This window comes from Geotrypetes seraphini, chromosome 3 (genome assembly GCF_902459505.1).
Source record: "Geotrypetes seraphini chromosome 3, aGeoSer1.1, whole genome shotgun sequence".
Taxonomy (NCBI): Eukaryota; Metazoa; Chordata; class Amphibia; order Gymnophiona; family Dermophiidae; genus Geotrypetes; species Geotrypetes seraphini.
In genome coordinates, this window is record NC_047086.1 from 276244589 (window position 1) to 276264315 (window position 19727).

At 45.5% G+C, this 19727-nt stretch overlaps 1 protein-coding gene across 4 annotated transcripts in view; it reads left to right on the top strand.

Annotated features, from left to right (window-relative positions):
- The window catches only part of BIRC6 (baculoviral IAP repeat containing 6), a 1530571-nt gene that overhangs the window by 976132 nt on the left and 534712 nt on the right, over positions 1-19727 (top strand). For all 4 annotated transcript variants that reach the window (XM_033935681.1, XM_033935678.1, XM_033935679.1 and 1 more), the window contains 2 exons: positions 14199-14326; positions 14613-15172. In XM_033935681.1, coding sequence (XP_033791572.1) covers positions 14199-14326; positions 14613-15172 — 688 coding nt within the window. The remainder of the gene's footprint in view (positions 1-14198; positions 14327-14612; positions 15173-19727) is intronic.

Genomic DNA, 19727 nt, shown 5'->3' on the forward strand with positions numbered 1-19727 from the left:
CTATCTCTAGAGGAGGCCAAGGAAAAAAAATTACTACCAGACACAAAAGTGTAGTTTAAACATTCAAGGTCTTGGGAGCGTTTTGGTGTCTTACTAAACTGGTAAAATGATAACCAAAAGTCTCGCCCAAATACAGGTGACTGGCCATTTTATTGGGATAATGACATCATTAATTAATTAATTAATTATTAAACATACGTAGTTAATGCATCTTCCAATTAGATTACAATTTGCTTTACTAGAATCCAATTACAAATTTGCTTACTTCAGCAGTATTCTATTGGTTCTATTCGAGTCACATGGTTTCTGGTTAATCATACTTCATTAGTAATTTTACTTAGCAACTAAAATGATTCAGTTATCACATGCTACTGAATCACAAGACATCCCAGTGTGAAAAATATATTACCAAGTCAATATGATCTCTAGACAGTTTTCGGAGAACAGACTGTTATTTATAAATTATGTTATGACTTCAGCATCTTATTCCAGACATTAATCAAAATATTTTGATCTATTATAGAAAAATATGTACTCTGCTTGCTGTCTATACCAGTGTTTCTCATCACACGGTACACTTTTCCTTGGGGGTACGTGGGACCCTCAAGGGATCCCTCCCTGCCTCCCGCTAGGGATCACTGCCTTCTATCCCCCCACCCCCCGCGGAAGCCACCACCACCGGGGATCCCTCCCTGTCTGCCCACCCCCACCCCTGAAGCTGTCTTTTTTCCAAGCTGAAGAGCCCTAACCACACACTCTTCCAAGGCAAAGCGCTCTTCCAGTGAAATGCAATCAAGCATTTAGCAGCAGCAGCAAGGCCCAACCTTAAATGGCTGTGCCATTTGGACCTCCTCTCATTGAAGAAGCCCAGTAGACAGCTCTGGAGCATGGCCAGCACAGGGTCAAGCAATGCTGTTAATAAGTGATATGTCACTGCCCTCAAAAATGGTTGGAGCTTGGCACATTGTCACCAAATATGTGTAAAGGTACCCTCTTCAGTTCCAGACCTCCAAAATGTATCAGAAGCAGTAGGAAACATATTTTTCAAGTTAGTAGGCATGAAATTATTTATCTATTTTGATTTATATCCTGTCTTTCAGCCCAGCCATACATTGATAACTGTCAGCATTTTCTGTTGGCTTAACCAATGTCAGCAAAGGCCTATGGAAGATTATATCAAACAGATCTGATTTTGGGGGAAGTCAATACAGATAGACCATTCAGCCTTAGAATGTCCTAAATTGTTACAAAATGGTGCCATAGTGAAAGGCCACGCTGTAGAGGTATGCTGAAAGGCTGCATTGGAAGGGTGTTAGAGCAGAGCTGCAAGCAGTCAAGCATGGATGAGGCATTTGTGTGAGGAAGGATTCCACTTCGTGCACAACTGGACGACGATCTGAAGGAAGAGCAAGATATTCAGGAAGGATGGACTCCACCTCAGCAGAGACGGAATGAGGCTACTTACAAGCAACATCAAGAGAAATTGAGAAGTTTTTGAACTAGAAAGAAGGGGAAAGCCGACAGTTGACCAAGAGTTGATGGTTTGGGAACCAGTATACCCAGAGGATACCATGCAGGAAGATTGCAAGGAAGACTCACTAGATCATTAGCAAGGCAGAAATCCTGACAGATTGAAAGGGACACAAGAGTGAAGGAAATGCAAGGAAGTAACAGGCCGCAAACTCAAGTGTTTGTACACGAACGCAAGGAGTCTAAGGAATAAGATGGGGGAATTGGAAGCTATGGCACACAAAGATAACCTTGATATCATCGGCATCACAGAAACATGGTGGAACAAGGAAATTGTCAGGGCACTGTGCTACCAGGATACAAGCTATACCTTAGAGACAGAGTAGGTCAAAAAGGTGGGGGTATTGCCCTTTAGATCAAAGAAGGAATTGAGTCTACTGGAGAGAACACGCTGGAAACGAAAAATAAGGTAGAGTCTCTATGGACCAAAATTCCAGGAACAAATAGAACAGAAATGAAGATCAGCATCTACTACCGACCCCCAGGGCAGTCCAAAGAAACTGATGGAGAAATGACGGATGAGATTAAACGCAACTGCAAGGGAGGCAACGCAGTTATCATGGGCGACTTCAATTATCCGGGGATATACTGTAACCTAAGCATTTCCCGCTGTGGTAGGAAGACCAAGTTCCTGGATGTTGTAGGCGATTGCTTCCTGGAACAACTTGCCAAGGAAAATACAAGAGGAAATGCAATTCTGGACTTAATTCTAAATGGACTATGAGGACCGGTGCAAGGTGTAGAAGTAGAAGGGACACTGGGAAGCAGTGATCACAATATGATCCGCTTCAACCTGGACACAGGGGCAAAACATTGATCCAGAACGATGGCCATGGCCACGGCACTGAACTTCCGAAAAGGGAATTACGAAGGGATGAGACTCATGGTGGGGAAGAAGATTAAGAAGAGGATAAGCACTGTAAAAATACTAGAACAAGCATGGTCCCTTTTTAAGGACAGTGAATTAGGCAATGGACTTTTTATTCAATTGTCTTCTTAGTGTGGGAAAACACTTTTAAGTATACAGCCCTCAGATTCCTGCACTGATTGATAATTGTATCATTCCAGCTCACAGCAGGTATAACAGTTTTCTTTCATCGGTCTGTATACGTTTCATGTGCAATATCTAAGTGAACCACACTCAACCAACTTATTTAAAAGCTGTATATAAAAGCGACACTTATGTTTTAGCTTATCGCTTTGTTTAGAGCTTGAACAGTTGGCTCGACAGGACCTGTTTCGCCCAGTATCGGCTTCTTGAGGGGTCAAAAATGTTCAGGTGTGAACAGCTATGCCAGCGTGATTTTTGACTAGTTTATCACAATCATAGCTGTTCACACCTGAACATTTTTGACTCCTGAAGAAGCCGATACTGCCCGAAACGGGTCCTGTTGAGCTAGCTGTTCAAGCTCTAAACAAAGTGATAAGCTAAAACAGGGGTAAGGAAGTCCGCTCTTTGAAAGCCGTATTCCAGTCAGGTTTTCCACAATGAAAATGCATGAGATCTATTTGTATGCACTGCTTTCAATGCATATTCATTGGGGAAATTCTGAAAACCCGACTGGAATACGGCTCTCGAGGACCGGAGTTCCCTACTCCTGAGCTAATAGTTAAGTGTTGCTTTTATATACAGCTTTTAAATAAGTTGGTTGAGTGTGGTTCACTTAGCTATTGCACATAAAACGTATACAGCCCAATGAAAGAAAACTGCTGTACCTGCTGTGAGCTGGAATGATATGTTTATCAACCAGCGCAGGAATCTGAGGGCTGTATACTTAAAGTGTTTTCTCACACTAACCACTGTTTATAGATTTGGGACTTTTTTAACCTTTTTTAAGTACACAGTCACCGAGGCGCAAAATCTATATATACCCCGTATCAACAAGGGATCCAAGAGGAAAAAGAACAATGAGCCGGCGTGGTTCACTGTAGCAGTGAAGGAAGCAATCAGAGAGAAGAAGTCTTCATTTAAGGAATGGAAAAGGTCAAAAATGGATGAAAACTGGAAAAAGCAGGTGCCATAAGGCGGTAAGAGGGGCGAAAAGAGACTACGAGAAAAAATAGCCAAGGAGGCAAAAAACTTCAAACCATTCTTTCGATATATTAAGGAGAAACAACCTGCAAAGGAAGCAGTGGGGCTGTTGGATGACCATGGAATAAAGGGAAGGCTAAAGGAGGACAAAGCCATCGCCGACAAACAGAACACATTTATGCGTCTGTATTTACCGAAGAGGATATACACAACATACCGGAAGCCAACAGGCTATACGCAGGAAACGAATACAGGAAACTGACAGGGTTGACGGTCAGTCTAGAAGAGGTAAGCAGGCAGATTGAAAGGCTTAAAAACAATAAATCCCTGGGACCATCCGAGGGTAATCAAGGAACTGAAAGGGCTATAGCTGAACTGCTTCAACTAATAGCCAATCTGTCAATCAAATCAGGAAGGATTCCGGAAGACTGGAAGGTGGCGAAGGTTCGAGGGGAGATCTGGAAAATTACAGACTGATGCCTGTGACCTCGGTACCAGGAAAGATGGTAGAGGTGCGGATAAGAGACCACATCATTGATCACCTTGACGGACACAGTCTGATGAGGACCAGCCAGCACGGCTTCAGCAAAGGAAGATCTTGCTTGATGAACTTGCTGCACTTCTTCGAGAGAGTAAACAGGCAGATAGACAAGGGTGACCCGGTCGACATTTTATATCTTGATTTTCAGAAGGCATTCGGCAAGGTTGCGAGCTGTGAAATACTCATGTGGATTAAAAACTGGCTGGCAGATAGGGAACAGAGAGTGCGGGGTAAATGGACAATACTCGGACTGGAAAACCATCACGAGTGGAGTGCCGCAGGGTTCAATGCTTGGACCCATGCTCATCAACATATTTATAAACAATCTGGAAAGTGGTACGATGAGTGAGGTGATTAAATTTGCAGACGATACAAAGTTATCCAGAGTAATGAAGACGCAGGAGGACTGTGAAGACCTGCAACGTGACATAAACATGCTCAAGAAATGGGTGGCGACATGGCAAATGAGGTTTAACATGGGTAAGTGTAAGGTAATGCATGTCAGTAACAAAAATCTTATTCACAAATACAAGATGTCTGGTGCAGTACTTGGAGAAACCTCCCAGGAAAGAGACTTGGGATTACTGGTCGACAAGTCAATGAAGCCGTCCACGTAATGCGTGGCAGCGACGAAAAGAGTGAACAGAATGCTAGGAATGATTAAGAAGGGGATCACAAACAGATCGGAGAAGGTTATCATGCAGCTGTACCAGGCCATGGTATGCCCTCACCTGGAATACTGCTTCTAGCACTGGTCGCCGTACATGAAGAAGGACACAGTACTACTCGAAAGGGTCCAGAGAAGAGTGACTAAAATGGTTAAGGAGCTTGAGGAGTTGCCGTACAGTGAGAGATTAGAGAAACTGAGCCTCTTCTCCCTTAAAAAGAGGAGACTGAAAGGGGACATGATCGAAACATTCAAGATAATGAAGGGAATAGACTTAGTAGATAAATACAGGTTGTTTACCCTCTCCAAGGTAAAAAGAACGAGAGGGCACTCTCTAAAGTTAAAAAGGGATAGATTCCGTTCAAACGTAAGGAAGTTCTTTTTCACTCAGAAAGTGGTAGAAAACTGGAACTCTCTTCCGGAGGCTGTTATAGGGGAAAACACTCTCCAGGGATTCAAGACAAAGTTAGACAAGTTCCTGCTGAACCAGAACGTACGCAGGTAAGGCTAGTCTCAGTTAGGGCACTGTTCTTTTACCTAAGGGATTGATGGGCATGATGGACCACTGGTCTGACCCAGCAGCGGCAATTCTTATGTTTTGTTCAAGTCTAGCCTGCCAAACCTTGCTTCCCTTTCATTCTTTCGATGGGGAGGAAGAGAGGAAAAGTGCGGGAGCCTCACCTGGTGGCACCATCCACTCCGGGAATGAGACGGTCTACTCTTTACTACTTCCGAGCTCCAGTGAGATTGGTGACATCTTCAGTCACACCTGGAACTTTCACTTCAGGCAACAGTTTGGACGGGTTGTCTTTAAACCCCGTAGAACAAATGGCTCTTCCGTACCCAGGTGAAAGTTCACCAGTAGACCAGCGTTATGCAGGATAACCCGTATAGGATGATAGCCCCTGTGAGCAAAGGGGAGTTTAGAGTCTACTCTGGAGGAAGAACAACTGATTCAGCTGCTTCCAAAACCTTGGGTCAGGAAACAGTGAGTAATCTAATGAAAGCTAAGACCCGGGTATCTCTGGTTTTAAAGAAGCAAGAGATGTTATGACCATCACTCTGGGATGCTATTAATGGCATACAGTCTTCTCTATAAAAATAAGTTAGACAAAATACTGTTGATTTGTGATGCAATACTGGTTCAAGCGCAGGTTGCCACTCAACATGGACAAGAAATTGAATCTTTAAGGGCTATATTCTAGGCTGTGGAGACTTGTGAATCCTCAGTAGAAATTATATTGCAAAACTCTTACAGTACCTTGAAAATCAATCAAGACGATTTAACCTAAGACTTTTGAATTTTCCTAAATCTCCATTATTCTTTGTTGTGAATATGCTCAAGAAATACTTGTTGGCAGGTTTGGGGATGCCTTGGAAGGCACTCCCTCCTATTTCACGAGCTCAATACCTTCAGGTTCCGAGAAGTTCTGTTGACCCTGAAGGTACAGCTGGGAGAGAAGAAGCTCTGCGTTTTACTGCGTTTTTGGAGTCCTCTTTGCAAGTGATTACTCTTCGACCTACATTACTGGTTTCCTTTGCCTTTGAACTAGACAGCGATATTGGATTGAAACTTTACTTTAGACATTTGGACTCCCAGTTTCTAGGGTCTAAAATAAGAGTATTTGTGTTAAGATTTCCTTGTAATTGTTATATAATTTATGAAGGCAAACAATTTCAATTTTTTGACCCTAAGCAGCTTGAGGAAAGGGTCGGAATACATTTAATAAGACAACCCATATCTAGATCCGCTGGACACAGGCCCAGCTCCGGAGCCCAGCGAACGCAGAAGAACTTCTATGACCTGGGCAGAGCAAGAGAGTGCCTGATGTAACGCTGAAACAGACAGGCCGTCCTCCCCAAATTGGCCAAAAAAGGCACGGAGCTTATTCTCCAAACCCATCTGTAGCCCCTCCACCTCTAAAGCGCGCATATAATGACCCAATTGTAAACGAGTATAAAAGTCAGCTGCCTGAATCCCGTCTCGGTGTTGAAAGGTATGCCAAGGGGAAAGAGTACCATCTGGAGTGAGGATATGCTCCAACACAGTCAAACCCAACTGGGCCCAGCTTCGAAAGGGGGCAGAAGTTCGCCTGGGCAAAACCTGAAGATTCCCTTGTATAGGCAGTAAATCGGACATCCCCAGACTCCCCCCCTCCCCCAAGCCGAGTACCAAAACCCTCCAACTATCGCATAGAGAGCCCAATAAAAGTCTAGAGTGCAATTAAGAAGGAAGGGAGGAGCATGTAACAAAGAAGATAAATTCCAGGGGTAATAGAAGGCCAATTCATAATCAAAACAGGTATAGTCTTCTTGTTCCAAGATCCAATCCCCCAAATAACGAAGTAAGCAAGCATGATTATATTTCTGCATATCAGGAACACCCATACCACCTCTCGACCAAGACCCCAACAAGTAATGGAAAGCCATGCGAGGCTTCCTTCCCCCCCATATAAATCGAGATAATAGCTGATATAACCTGTGAAGATCTTTCTGTAAGAGAAGTATAGGCAGCATTTGCAGGACATAAAGCCATTTAGGAAAAATAACCATATTAAAGAGATGAATGCAACCATGTACCGAAAGGGGGGAAAACTTCCAATTATCCAGGTGTTGGCGAGTAGTGTCAAAAAGCAAATGCAAGTTAGCCTGCTTGATAGAAGAGAACAGAGGGAGTCAGTTGGATACCCAAATATTGGAAGGCCCCATCCACCCATTTCAACGGGAAAACCCCCGGCCAAGCATCGCGAACCTCTGAGAGCATAGGAGGGGCCAAAGACTTATCGAGTTTCAGCCTAAAGCCATCACCATCAAGAAAGCAGGCAAGGCCGTAACAGGATGAGTAAGATGGACCAAAAGATCGTCCGCAAGTGCCAATAATTTAAATTCCACCGTACCAATGGTCACCCCACAAATATCAGGGTTGTGCAAGACATCTCGTACTGAAGTAAAAGACTGCTTACTTTTCCTCACCGGGAGTCTGTCGTGAAGGAGGAAAAAAAAACCCCAAAATAAAAATAAAACCCACAAGATTACATTGTATATTCCAAAGCAAATAGCTTTTTATTCTAGTAATTAGTATTATAGCAGCATTTGTCAAATCATAAATAAATCAGTTTGGACATATACAATGAAGAGAAAAAAACCTCATACGAACAGTGCCAGCATTTTTCTGTAAGTATAGCGCAGTCTCTCTAAAGAAACTCTGCCACAGCATGGGGGTTTTATAAAGAAAGTATCTGTGTCTCAGACCCTTCCCCTGGCTGGGAATATGTATCACCCTATTGGAGAGACCAAATACGTATCTAACCCTCTCCTAGTCCACGCCTCCATTCTTCCCTGGGGGGCCCTGGAAAGGCATAGCTTCTAGAACTTTCTTTTTCTTGAAGTTTCCATTCTTCACACAGATACATCAGTGCCTGAGCGCATTAGCCTGGCATCGCTTTATCAGTTCTTAGGTTCCCGGATGGAGTGTTCTGCTGACTGGCACTTTTTTCTTTCAGCGCTGTTAAATAGCTCATTGTCTTTCCAGCACTGGTTGGTGTCCTTGAGAAACTTCACAGCAAGAAATCCACACACTCACATGCCACACATTAGCATCTCAGCATCTGAACTGAAACCAGTTTGCACAAGCCCATGACTTCAGCAACTTCAGCAAAATGTAGGAATAGGTCTCACAACCTGTAAACGTCTCCCATAGGCTTCTGTCATCTATCTCAGTACTAAAGGATCCAAGGTAAGAACAAACAAAAGGGGGATAAAGGACAGCCCTGCCTAGTACCCTGCTGAATTTCAAAAGGGTCAGAGAGCAGCCCATTAATCCAGATAGCTGCCAAAGGAGAGGCATAAAGGGCTGAAATAGCGTTAAAAAAAAGCCATCAAAGCCATAACAGCGTAGTGTGGCAAAGAAGAATGCCCATGAGACCTGATCGAAGGCCTTCTCTGCGTCAAAGCCACATATTTCAGAGATGTTAAAATGTGTTAAATGTTGCGCGACACCCTATGGTGGCGAACAAAGCCTACCTGAGGGTCAGCGATAAGATCAGGAAGAATATGGGCCATCCGGTTGGCCAAGATCTTAGCGAAGAATTTGGCCTCAGTATTAAGAAGGGAGATAGGCCGGTAGGAGCTTGGCAAGGTGGGATCCCGCCCCGGTTTCAAGAGCACCACAATGTGAGCATCAAGCAAAGTTAGGGGCAAAAACCCCCGGTCAACATAGGCATTAAAGGTGGAGGTCAGCACCAGAGTAATTTCCATGGAAAGCAATATATAAAACTCTGCGGCAAAACCATCAGGTCCTGGTGCTTTCCAAAGCTCACTAGACTGGATTACCAAAGCAACCTCCTCAGCTGAGATAGGAGCATTTAACATCTATGGATGATGAGCAGACACTCAAGGAGTTTGAATATTATCTAGATACATCTCACTCGGCCTCTCCGGGTTCACCAAATGTGCATAGAGCTTCTGATAAAACTGGAGAAAAACCTTCACAATCGCTTCGTCAGTACAAACCGGTCCCACCCCTTCCCTTTCACCCGGAGCACTCGCCGAGGGCAATCCGAAGTGTGCACCAAGTTAGTTAAAAGCCGCCCTCCCTTATTACCGTGTAAATAAAATTGATGTTTAAAATATTGAAGCGAGCGGGCAGTCCAGGCCTGCACCAACTCATTTAAGGAGGCTTGGGAGGCCAACAGAGTTCTCCTGCGGGAAGGGGTGGGATCACATGCATACCACATCCTGTCCACACGAACCTTGCTCTCCAGGCGTAGAATCTCTCTATCTCGAGCCTTTTTTTGAAACTAGCATAGGCAATAATCTCGCCTCGCATCACTGCTTTAGCCGCATCCCAATATAACACAGGATCATCCTAATGGGCACCATTGTGTAGCTAAGAATCCTTCCATTTCTGAAGTAAATGATTGAGAAACCCAGAATCCTTATATAAAGCCGGAGGAAAATGCCACCGATGAATGCCACCACCACCCGACCCCACAGTGAAAGTGCACCAAATAAAGGCATGATCAGAAACGTAATATGGACCAATCCCTGCTGCGTTTTCAGAGGATAAAAAAATTAGTAGGCAAAAGCCAGTAGTCTATCCGAGATTGGGTGCCATGAACGTGGGATAGGTGAGTGTAATCATGCTCCCCAGGGTGGAGAGTGCGCCACACGTCCACAAGATCTAAGGATGAGCAAAGGTAGGGAATACCCCTAGAAGAGTCCATGCGCTCCTGTGGGCGGGGATCGGACTTGTCAACAGTAGGATCGTGGACAAGATTAAAATCACCCCCCAGCACCCAAGGCATGTTAGGGTATTTACTCAATGCCTTGAATAAAGTATTGTAAAAAGCCTTGTCATAGACATTCGGCACTTAAATATTACAGAGAAGCAAAGATTTTCTGTGTAAAACTATATGACCTAAGACAAACCAGCCAGAAGGGTCTGCATGCACTCCATTCACTGTCACATCCAAGGTTTTCTGGATGAAAAAGTGTGTTCCCTCTAAGCTGAGCAGGTGTCCTCCAGCTGCATTGCTACCACTAGGGGGTGGAATATTTTCAGTCGCTAAGGACAGGTATGTTCCCTGGAGTCCTGCAGAACTTGCATGTCCCTCACAATTGAAAAATGTGACAGTAAAACAGCACCCTCTATTGGTGAGACTGTGGGTGGAGGACTCCTGCTCAGCTTAGAGGGAACAGTGATATTTAGACCCCTGTTTTTCTGCCTTAACGCCTTAGTCCCCAGCACCCGCCCAACCCACCAGCGAGCAAATTTATCATGTTCCAGAGAGGTCAAGTACATCTCCTGTAAAAAAAGGCAATATCCACCTTGTGGCAATTCCAGGTCTGTAGTATCTTTTGTCGCTTAACAGGGGAAGTAACCCCATTAACATTCCAAGAAATTAGTTTAACCATTGGAGACCTGAAAAACCAAGAGCTTTAATGCAATCAATGACAACAGAGAAGGAAGGAGGGCCGTCCCAGCCTACAGCTCTACCAATTCCACAACCTCATTAGAGCGGCGAACAAATTCACCCAAAGCCCAAAAGAGGGGCTGCAAACCCCAGGATGGCCTCCCCCCAGCCAGACCTCAAAACCAAAACGAAAGACAAAACAAAAACCAAAAAAATAAAGTGCAGTAAACCCTTTAAACAAGAAAAAAAGAGCAACCACCTACCCCATGCCCATACCCAACCGTCCCCATCCTCCTTCCCCCCGTAGAAATAATCCTCATACTCCCCATAAACACCTGTGTCCCTAGGGACAACCCAGGGCTGCCCCAAGCATCCTAGAGCCCCTAGAACCTTAACCCCGCCCTACCAGAGATGAATCAGGACTTGGAGGATACCAGAGATGAATCAGGACATGGAGGAATAGTATCATGTAACCCCTCACAAGCCCCACAAGAACCCTGATACATCTGTTATAACATATCCCAACAATATTTAAAGGCAATTGCAACAGAGAAAACCCGTCCCCCCCAGCCATACACACCAAGCCTATAAACAACTGCTTACCACATGCATACACCCAAATTCCACCAAACCCAAGGTACAAAATGTCCCCCATCCTCCCTGAACTGCCCCAACATGATGTTTCTCCTAGGTCACATGGCCTTCACGGTTCACGTGACTCCTTTTGCCAGACTTCACCTCCGTGTTCCTCAATAGACTCTGGTGTCCCAATGGAATCAAGATTGGGATTCTCTCTTCTGACGCATTGTCATGACTCCTTTGTTGAGGAGGTCTCTCCGTTGGTGGATGCTCTCTTCCAATCTCTCCAGAGGTTTTCTGTTCCATGCTCCTCCTCCGCAAAAGGTCCTCCTATGCTTGGGGGGCTCATCTGGACAGTCTGCGCACCCAGGGTCATTGGTCCCATGCCGACCACCTTTATCACATCAATCTTCTGGAGCTTCGGGCGATTTTTCTTGCTCTGAAAGCCTTTTGTCACCTTCTTCGCAACCGGGTGGTGCTAATTCGCACGGACAACCAGGTCACCATGTATTATATCAACAAACAGGGGGACACAGGGTCCATGTCCCTGTGCCAGGAGGCGATGCGGCTCTGGGATTGGGCCATCTGCCACAACATATTCATTTGGGCGGTCTACATTCAGGGCCAGCGGAACTGTCTGGCGGACAAGTTGAGTCGTCTGCTGCATCCTCACAAGTGGTCCCTCCACTCCGTGACCCTGCGTCAGGTGTTTGCTCGTTGGGGGACTCCAGACGTCGATCTATTTGCGTCCCCCCTCAATCACAAGTTGTCCCGCTTCTGCTCCAGGGTTTACACTCCTCTCAGGATCGAGGCAGAAGCCTTGCTTCTGGATTGGACGAACGAGTTTCTGTAAGCGTTCCCTCCGTTCCCTCTGATTCTGAAGACTCTCGTCAAGCTCAAATATTCGCTTGCCACCATGATTCTAATAGCTCCTTGGTGGCCCCGACAACCTTGGTTCTCCCTTCTGTTACAACTCAGTTCCAGGGAGCTTCTTCCTCTGCCTATTTTTCCTTCTCTGCTTACACAGTCGAAGTTCTCTGCTTCATCCCAACCTGAAGTCTCTGCACTTAACAGCTTGGTTCCTTGAGACTTAATGCCCTCGTTTTAGTTCTCCCAGCCTTTGCTGGATGTTCTGGAGGAGTCTTGGAAGGAGTCCACTCGCCAATGTTACCTTCAGAACTGGTCCCGCTTTTCTTCCTGGTGTGCTACTCGGCAGCTGGATTATCTGTTACACTGCCTCCTTGTCAGCTGGATTATCTGTTGCACTTGTCTGGCGCTGGGCTCAAGTCCTCTTCGGTTCGAGTCCACCTTAGTGCCATTGCTGCTTTTCATCAGCCGATTGACGGGAAGCCTATCTCTGTTCATCCTGTGGTTTCCCGCTTCATGAAAGGACTTTTCCACGTTCATCCGCCACTCAAACCTCCTTCGGTGGTTTGGGATCTTAACGTGGTCCTTGCTCAATTGATGAAACCCCCGTTCGAACCACTAGCGTGGGTTCACTTAAAGTATCTTACTTGGAAAGTTGTGTTTCTTTTTGCTCTCACTTCTGCCTGTCGGGTCAGTGAGCTTCAAGCCTTGGTAGCGGACCCACCTTTCACTGTCTTCCATCACGATAAGGTGGTTCTCTGTACCCATCCTAAGTTCTTGCCTAAGATTGTTTCTGATTTTCACATTAACCAATCTATTGTTCTTCCTGTGTTTTTCCCGAGGCCCCATTCTCACCCTGGGGAAGTGGCTCTACATTCTCTTGATTGTAAGCGTGCGCTAGCCTTCTACTTGAAGCACACCGCTCCTCATCGTTTTGCTTTCCAGCTGTTCCTTTATTTCGATCCTAATCGCTTGGGTCGCTCTGTCTCTAAGCGGACCATTTCTAACTGGTTGGTCGCTTGTATTTCTTTCTGTTATGCTCATGCTGGTCTCTCACTGCCAGGTCGAGTCACAGGCCACAAGGTCAAGGCGATGGCGGCGTCTGTTGCTTTCCTCCACTCCACTCCCATTGAGGAAATCTGTAAGGCTGCCACTTGGTCCTCGGTTCATACGTTCACCTCTCACTACTGTCTGGATGCTTTCTCCAGGTGTGACGGCCAGTTTGGCCAGTCAGTTTTGCAATATCTGTTCTCCTAAATTGCCAACTCTCCCTCCATCCCATTCTGGTTAGCTTGGAGGTCACCCACATGTAGAGAATATGCTGCCTGCTTGTCCTGGGATAAAGCATAGTTACTTACCGTAACAGGTGTTATCCAGGGACAGCAGGCAGATATTCTCGCAACCCACCCACCTCCCCATGGTTGGCTTCTTTGCTTGCTATCTGAACTGAGGACACGCTGAGGAGACGCATGCCCTAGGCAGGGCGGGAAGGGCTCGCACGCATGCGCGGGCCAATCACAAGCCTGAAAGTTTTCAAGCAAGTCTGCTTGCGAAAACATCCGCTAGGGGGCTCCGTCGGTGATGTCATCCACATGTAGAGAATATCTGCCTGCTGTCCCTGGATAACACCTATTACGGTAAATAACAGTGCTATTTGGGGGGTTGGTTTATGTGCCTATGGATGAATATTCAAAAGTACATTGTTAAATATAGATGCTTCCCCAACCTTACCTTTGGGAATGTTTTTTCAGTCTATGGATAAACATGCATGCATATGAGCTGTAAGCAAATAATTTTGTCCAAATATTGGAGCAGGAAGTTTTTTAAAAACCCATTTCTGTGGGTAAAGTGCATAGCTTTACTATCAGGAAATACCTTTGGAAAATTTTGCTCTATCTTGACGCCATAATATGAGCACTGCCCTTTCTGTTGTGCACTTTTCCTTAGACATAATATACTACTAAGTATGATTCTCACAAAATGGTAAAACCTTTCAACACTTTTCTGATTTGATGTTTCACTTGTATTTATGCTAGAAATATTCATGATTTTTCTTTTTTCTTTTAGGTTGGGCCAACAGCGACACAAGCTATGCAAGAATTCCTTACACGTTTACAAGTGCACCTTTCTTCAATCTGCCCCCAAATATTCAGTGAATTTTTACTAAAACTTGTACATATTCTTTCTACAGAACGGTGAGCATATGGCATGCTGTATAGAAATTACTGTAGGGTAAGGGAAATGTGTAGATATTTTGTTTAAAATTTATTTCACCATTTATATCCCTCTTTAAATTAAGTAGGTCACAAAAAAATACATAATATCTCTTAAACAACATTTAATATGAATTAAATACAGCTCACACAAAATCTCCTCAAATCAGTAGACCTTGCACAATTAAATACCATATTAAGTAGCTTCTTGACCTTTAAACTTTACATTTTGCCTTTGTGTGTCTTGTTTTATTTTCCTGTTATGCAGGGGTGCTTTCCAGACAGGTCAGGGACCATTGGATGCTCAGGTGAAGCTTCTGGAGTTCACACTGGAACAGAATTTTGAAGTGGTGTCTGTCAGCATCATCTCTGCAGTAATAGAGTCCATCACCTTTCTTGTGCACCATTACATCACATGCTCGGACAAAGTAGTTTCTCGCAGTGGCTCTGACAGCTCAGTGGGCGCTCGAGCCTGCTTCGGGGGGCTTTTTGCTAATATCATTCGCCCAGGTGATGCTAAAGCAGTTTGTGGAGAGATGACTAGGGATCAGCTCATGTTTGACTTGCTGAAGTTGGTTAACGTTTTAGTGCAGCTTCCACTTTCAGGGAACAGAGAATTTAGTGCCAGGACTCCAATGGCCAGCACCATGGACAGCGTCTCTGATGAAGAAAAGGTTTCTGGAGGCAAAGATGGTACCAGTAGCAATTCCACTACTCAAGGTTCAACAGCCTATGTAGCTGATTTAGTCCTGGCCAACCAACAAATTATGAGCCAAATTCTGTCTGCTTTGGGCCAGTGCAACAGCAGTGCAATGGCAATGATAATTGGTATGTCTCTTTTCTGCTTCAATATATTTTAATTTTTTTAGGTTAAAATCTATTCAGATATTATGTGTTTTTAACATGTGGCTGTGAAGCACCCTCTTAAATATAGCTGACTTTAAAGCACACAAGAGTCTGTACTTGAGCTGTTTATTCCCACTTCCCGTGAAACTGCAGAAAGGTATCACTTTAAGAACTTGAAACTCCTCCCCTTCTGCAGTGGAGAACAGCACCCTCCTCAGTTTTTCTTCTGCAAGCAAACTCAGAATTTGTGCTTTGCTCTCCTCTGCTTCTCTTTGTTATTTTCGGGTATTTTTGCATCAGATTTTTTATATTCTTTATAGCTTTGGTGCTCGGCGGTCCGTGCTTGTGCATACACCGTCGGAGAAAATATGCAGCCCTACTAAGGGAGGACTGCTGCTCCCAGGCCAATCTCATAGAGTACCTGCAGATCCAGCCTGCTTTGGGTTCCATCAGGACCTTGAGGTCCATTCCCCTGGGAGTGGCTCACCTGCTGATTTTATCAGAGGCTCAAGTGCACACTAGGTGGCCATTAGTAAAAACCTTCTGGGTATCAGGGACCACTGCTTTGACAGTTGAGGTCCGTGCAATTTCTGAGGCAGAAATCCTTTCCCTGCAGTCAGGCTAATTCATACAAACAAGCATCTGAAGTCATAGTGAGTACTCCCATTATTCCCCAGGTGGAACATTGGGGTGGGGTCTAAAGTTTTCAGTTTTAGAGGTTTCTGGGGTTAGAACTCGGATTCCCCTCCTACAAAACCCTAAAACCGCTATTTTTTATTTTTTGTTCTGTCTCCAACTGCCTGTTGTGGGTGCAGTTTTTTTTATGGCAGCCATCTTAGATTTCTAGTGATCTATTTAAAACTAATTTTTTTTCTGCCTCATATGCTCCAGGCCTTTCTAGTCCCGGATCCTGCGTTGGTTGCAAGAGATGCTGGTTGAGGAGCAGCCATGTTCCACTTGCTGTGGATGTGAGAGGAATGGGTGGGAGCATCGGGCTCCCTCCCCAGTCAGTCCTCCAAGGCCTTGGAAACTCCGAAGTCCCAGAAAAGCCAGTCTAAGGGGAAGAAATCCTTCTCTGATGAGCCAAGCAATGATGGGGTGAAACGCAAGTGCATGGTGGCAAATGATTCATCTCCTTTGGGGTTATGCAAGGAGCCTCAGGTCCCTCGATACAAGACTTTGCCAACTTTGTCTTCATTTTATGGAAAGCCTACTTAATGGGACCGGGATGTGCTGTGCTGCCTTCAGATGTGCCTGCTTTGCCTAAGAGGGATCCTTCTCTCAGGCAGACCTCCTACCTCATACCATACCAGTTCCCAATGTCAGTGACCCTTCGGAGCAGGACTGGGATGATTGAAAGTCCCTTTCTTTGCCTTTATTATCACAAGGCTCTCCTGTGATAGTGGATAATTTGGGAACCCTGACTGGGTCCAACAACCAGGGGGCAAGAGTGGTATTAGATCACAGTGATGATCCCTCCATGCATCACCTTTTCAAGTCAGCTTCAGTTTCTGATGTCATTTCTGACACCCTGTCTATATTGAATGTCTATATTGAAGCTCGATGCCCAGAGGCCCTCCATCACGTGTGGCCCTAATGCACAGACATACCTTTTTTCTGCTCATCCAGATCATACCTCCTTGGTAACTGGCCAATGGGAGGCACCCAAAGGCTCTCTTAAGGTGGCCAAAGCTATGTCTCAGCTCTATCCTTTGGCTCTAGACTTCCAGCAGCTGTTTGTCCAGCTTAAGGTAGTCTCCATAGTAGCACAGATAACCAAACTCACCTTCCGTCCTAGTGGAGGTGGAGTGATGCTGAAGGATGCACAAAACCGTAGAGTAGATGCTGATCCTGAAAAGACAATTTGAAGTGCTGGCTTTGAGTATCAAAGCTGCAGTGACTGTCTCCTTCATAGAACAGGCCACTTAGCCTCTAAGATCACTCTCAGCAGATTACACTTCAGGGGGTAGATGCTGTTTGCCAGATGACCTCTTGGTCAGTGTGGCGGATCTCTGCTCCAAATCCCTCCCAGATAGTAAAAGCCTTCGATCTGCCAGTGTCGGTAGAGACAATTTTCAGGCCTCTAAGAAATCTTGCCAGTTTTCCTTTGGCTACTCTTCTCAGAAACCCTTTCAAGGATCCAGACAGAGATTTGGTAGTTACAGGCACTAGCAACCCATGGATTTCCATGGTGGCTCAACTTCCATGAAGATGGACATTCCTCCTCATATTGGAGGGTGGCTGTTAGCATTCTGGGACAAATGTGAACAGATCTCATCTGACTGCTGGGTACTGGATGTTATCAGGGGGAGGTGGGTTGGCCTGGATCAAGTTTTCTTAGCCCCTTCCAGATCTGTTCCTCAATTTCCCAGCCGGAGAAGGAGGTCAGAGTCTGAGCAACAGTGCAATGACTCTTAGACATTCATGCTACAGCACCAGTTCCCAAAGAAAAGTCTGGATCAGGCAGATACTCTTTATACATTATTCCAATGAGAGGTACAGAAGATTGGAGGCCCATTCTGGATTTAAAATCTGTAAACGAGGCCCTAAAAGTGCCCCACTTTCATATGGAAACAGTCCGTTCCGTCATAGCGGCTGTAGCTCCAGTAGAGTTCCTTGCCTCTCTGGTTTTGATGGAGGTATATGTTCAAATCCCCATCTTTCCAGCTCACAGGAGATATCTGAGATTTCACATGCTCCAGTGCCACTTCCAGTTTGTGGTGCTCCCCTTCAGTTTGGCCACGGTTCTCCGCACCTTTAATAAGGTGATGGTGGTTGTAGCGGCCCACCTTCGCAGGATGGGTGTCCAGATGCATCCTTACTTGGTAATTGGCTGATAAGGACCCCCTCTGTGGAGGTCTGTGAGCTCAGGGTCCATTAAGTGCTGAGCTGCTTACAGGACCTGAGCTGGATAGTCAACTTTCGAAAAAGTCACCTTCAACTGACTCAATGCTTGGATTATATGGGAGTCCACTTCGACATGGCACAGGGTTGTGTCTTTCTTCCTGAGCTACACAAACAGAAGCTTAGGAAGCAAATTCTAGAAATCTTGGCTCTTCCAAGCCCTAAGGCCTGGCAGTTTCTGCAAGTGCCGGCGGCCTCCTTGGAAGTAGTGCCCTGGGTGAGGGCTCATATGCGCCCTCTCCAGTACTCCCGTCTGTCCAGATGGTCTTCGCAACATCTCTTTCTGCAGATGAAGCTCTCCTGGATGGCCTAATCAAAGTGCATTCTGCATTGGTGGTTCCAAGGGGAGAATTTGTTGAGGGGCATGCTTCTCAGAATCGACTTATGGGTGACCCTCATGACCGACACCAGTCTCAGTGGCTGAGGGGGACCTCTGCTGTGGTTTTCCTCTCCAGGGCAAGTGGTCCCTATCAGAAAGCAATCAATTGTCTGGAACAGAGGGCCATTCAGTTGGCCTTGCTACAGTTGCAGTCTTTCCTGACAGCGAAAGCAGTCAGGGTGTTTTCAGACAATGCCACCACAGTGTCTTACATGCTTCCTTTTATTTGGAAGCACGGATGTTGTTCCAGTGGGTGCAACTTCACTTGCAGGTCCTCAGCGGCCCACATGGCAGGAGTAGAAAACATCCTATTCCTTGATCTTGGAGAGTGATCACTGTCCCAGAAAGTGTTTTCCCTCATAGTTTAGACTTGGGGCACTCCAGATATGGATCTCTTGGCCACAGCCATGAATGTGAAGGCAATCTGCTTCTACAATTACAGAGTCAAGCAGGGAAGTGCAGGGCTCAAAGCTCTGGTTCAGCCCTGGCCCAAAGATCTGCTTCTCTATGTATTTTCACCGTGGGCCATGGTGGATTTGATCATCTGCAAGATAGCAACCCATTGGGGTCTAGTGTTCCTGGTGGCTCCGAACTGGCCCCAAAGTCCTTGGTACACAGATCTGGCATGTCTGCAAAGAAACAGATCTTTGAAACTGTCTGTTCATGTGAGGCTTTTCAGTCATGGCCCGGTTCTAATGGAGAAGCCGGAATACTTTGGTCTTACGGTTTGGCTCTTGAGCATGCAACTTTGACTCAGAAGGGCTGTTCAGTGGTTGTGGTTACATATGATGAAATCTGTAGAGCAGCTACTTGGGCTATTCTTCACACCTACAGAGTGGATGTGCCAACTTCAGAAGATGCCACCCTTGGGTCCTTGGTTCTGTGGGCAGGCTCATTTGTTCCCCCCCCCCCCCCAGATTTATGGCATTGCATTGATACATCAGCTCAGGTACGGACTCATGTATATCCACAACAGAATGACAGATTAGATTCTTACACCAATATTTACCTCAATAATCAATTCAGTTAGGATATACAGGAGTCTGTACCACTGCAGAATTTTGTGATTTTCCTGATTTCTGCCTCGAACATTGCCAGTGTCTGTCTTGGGACCTTTTCTACTGGGGTTTCCTTTTCTCTTTCCTCTTGGGAGGGTCCTATAGCCCCTGCTCGTTATACTTAGCAGATTGGCTCTTAGTTGCTCATGTGCATTATTTATTGTTCACTGTTTACTTGTTAATTGTTTATTAATCA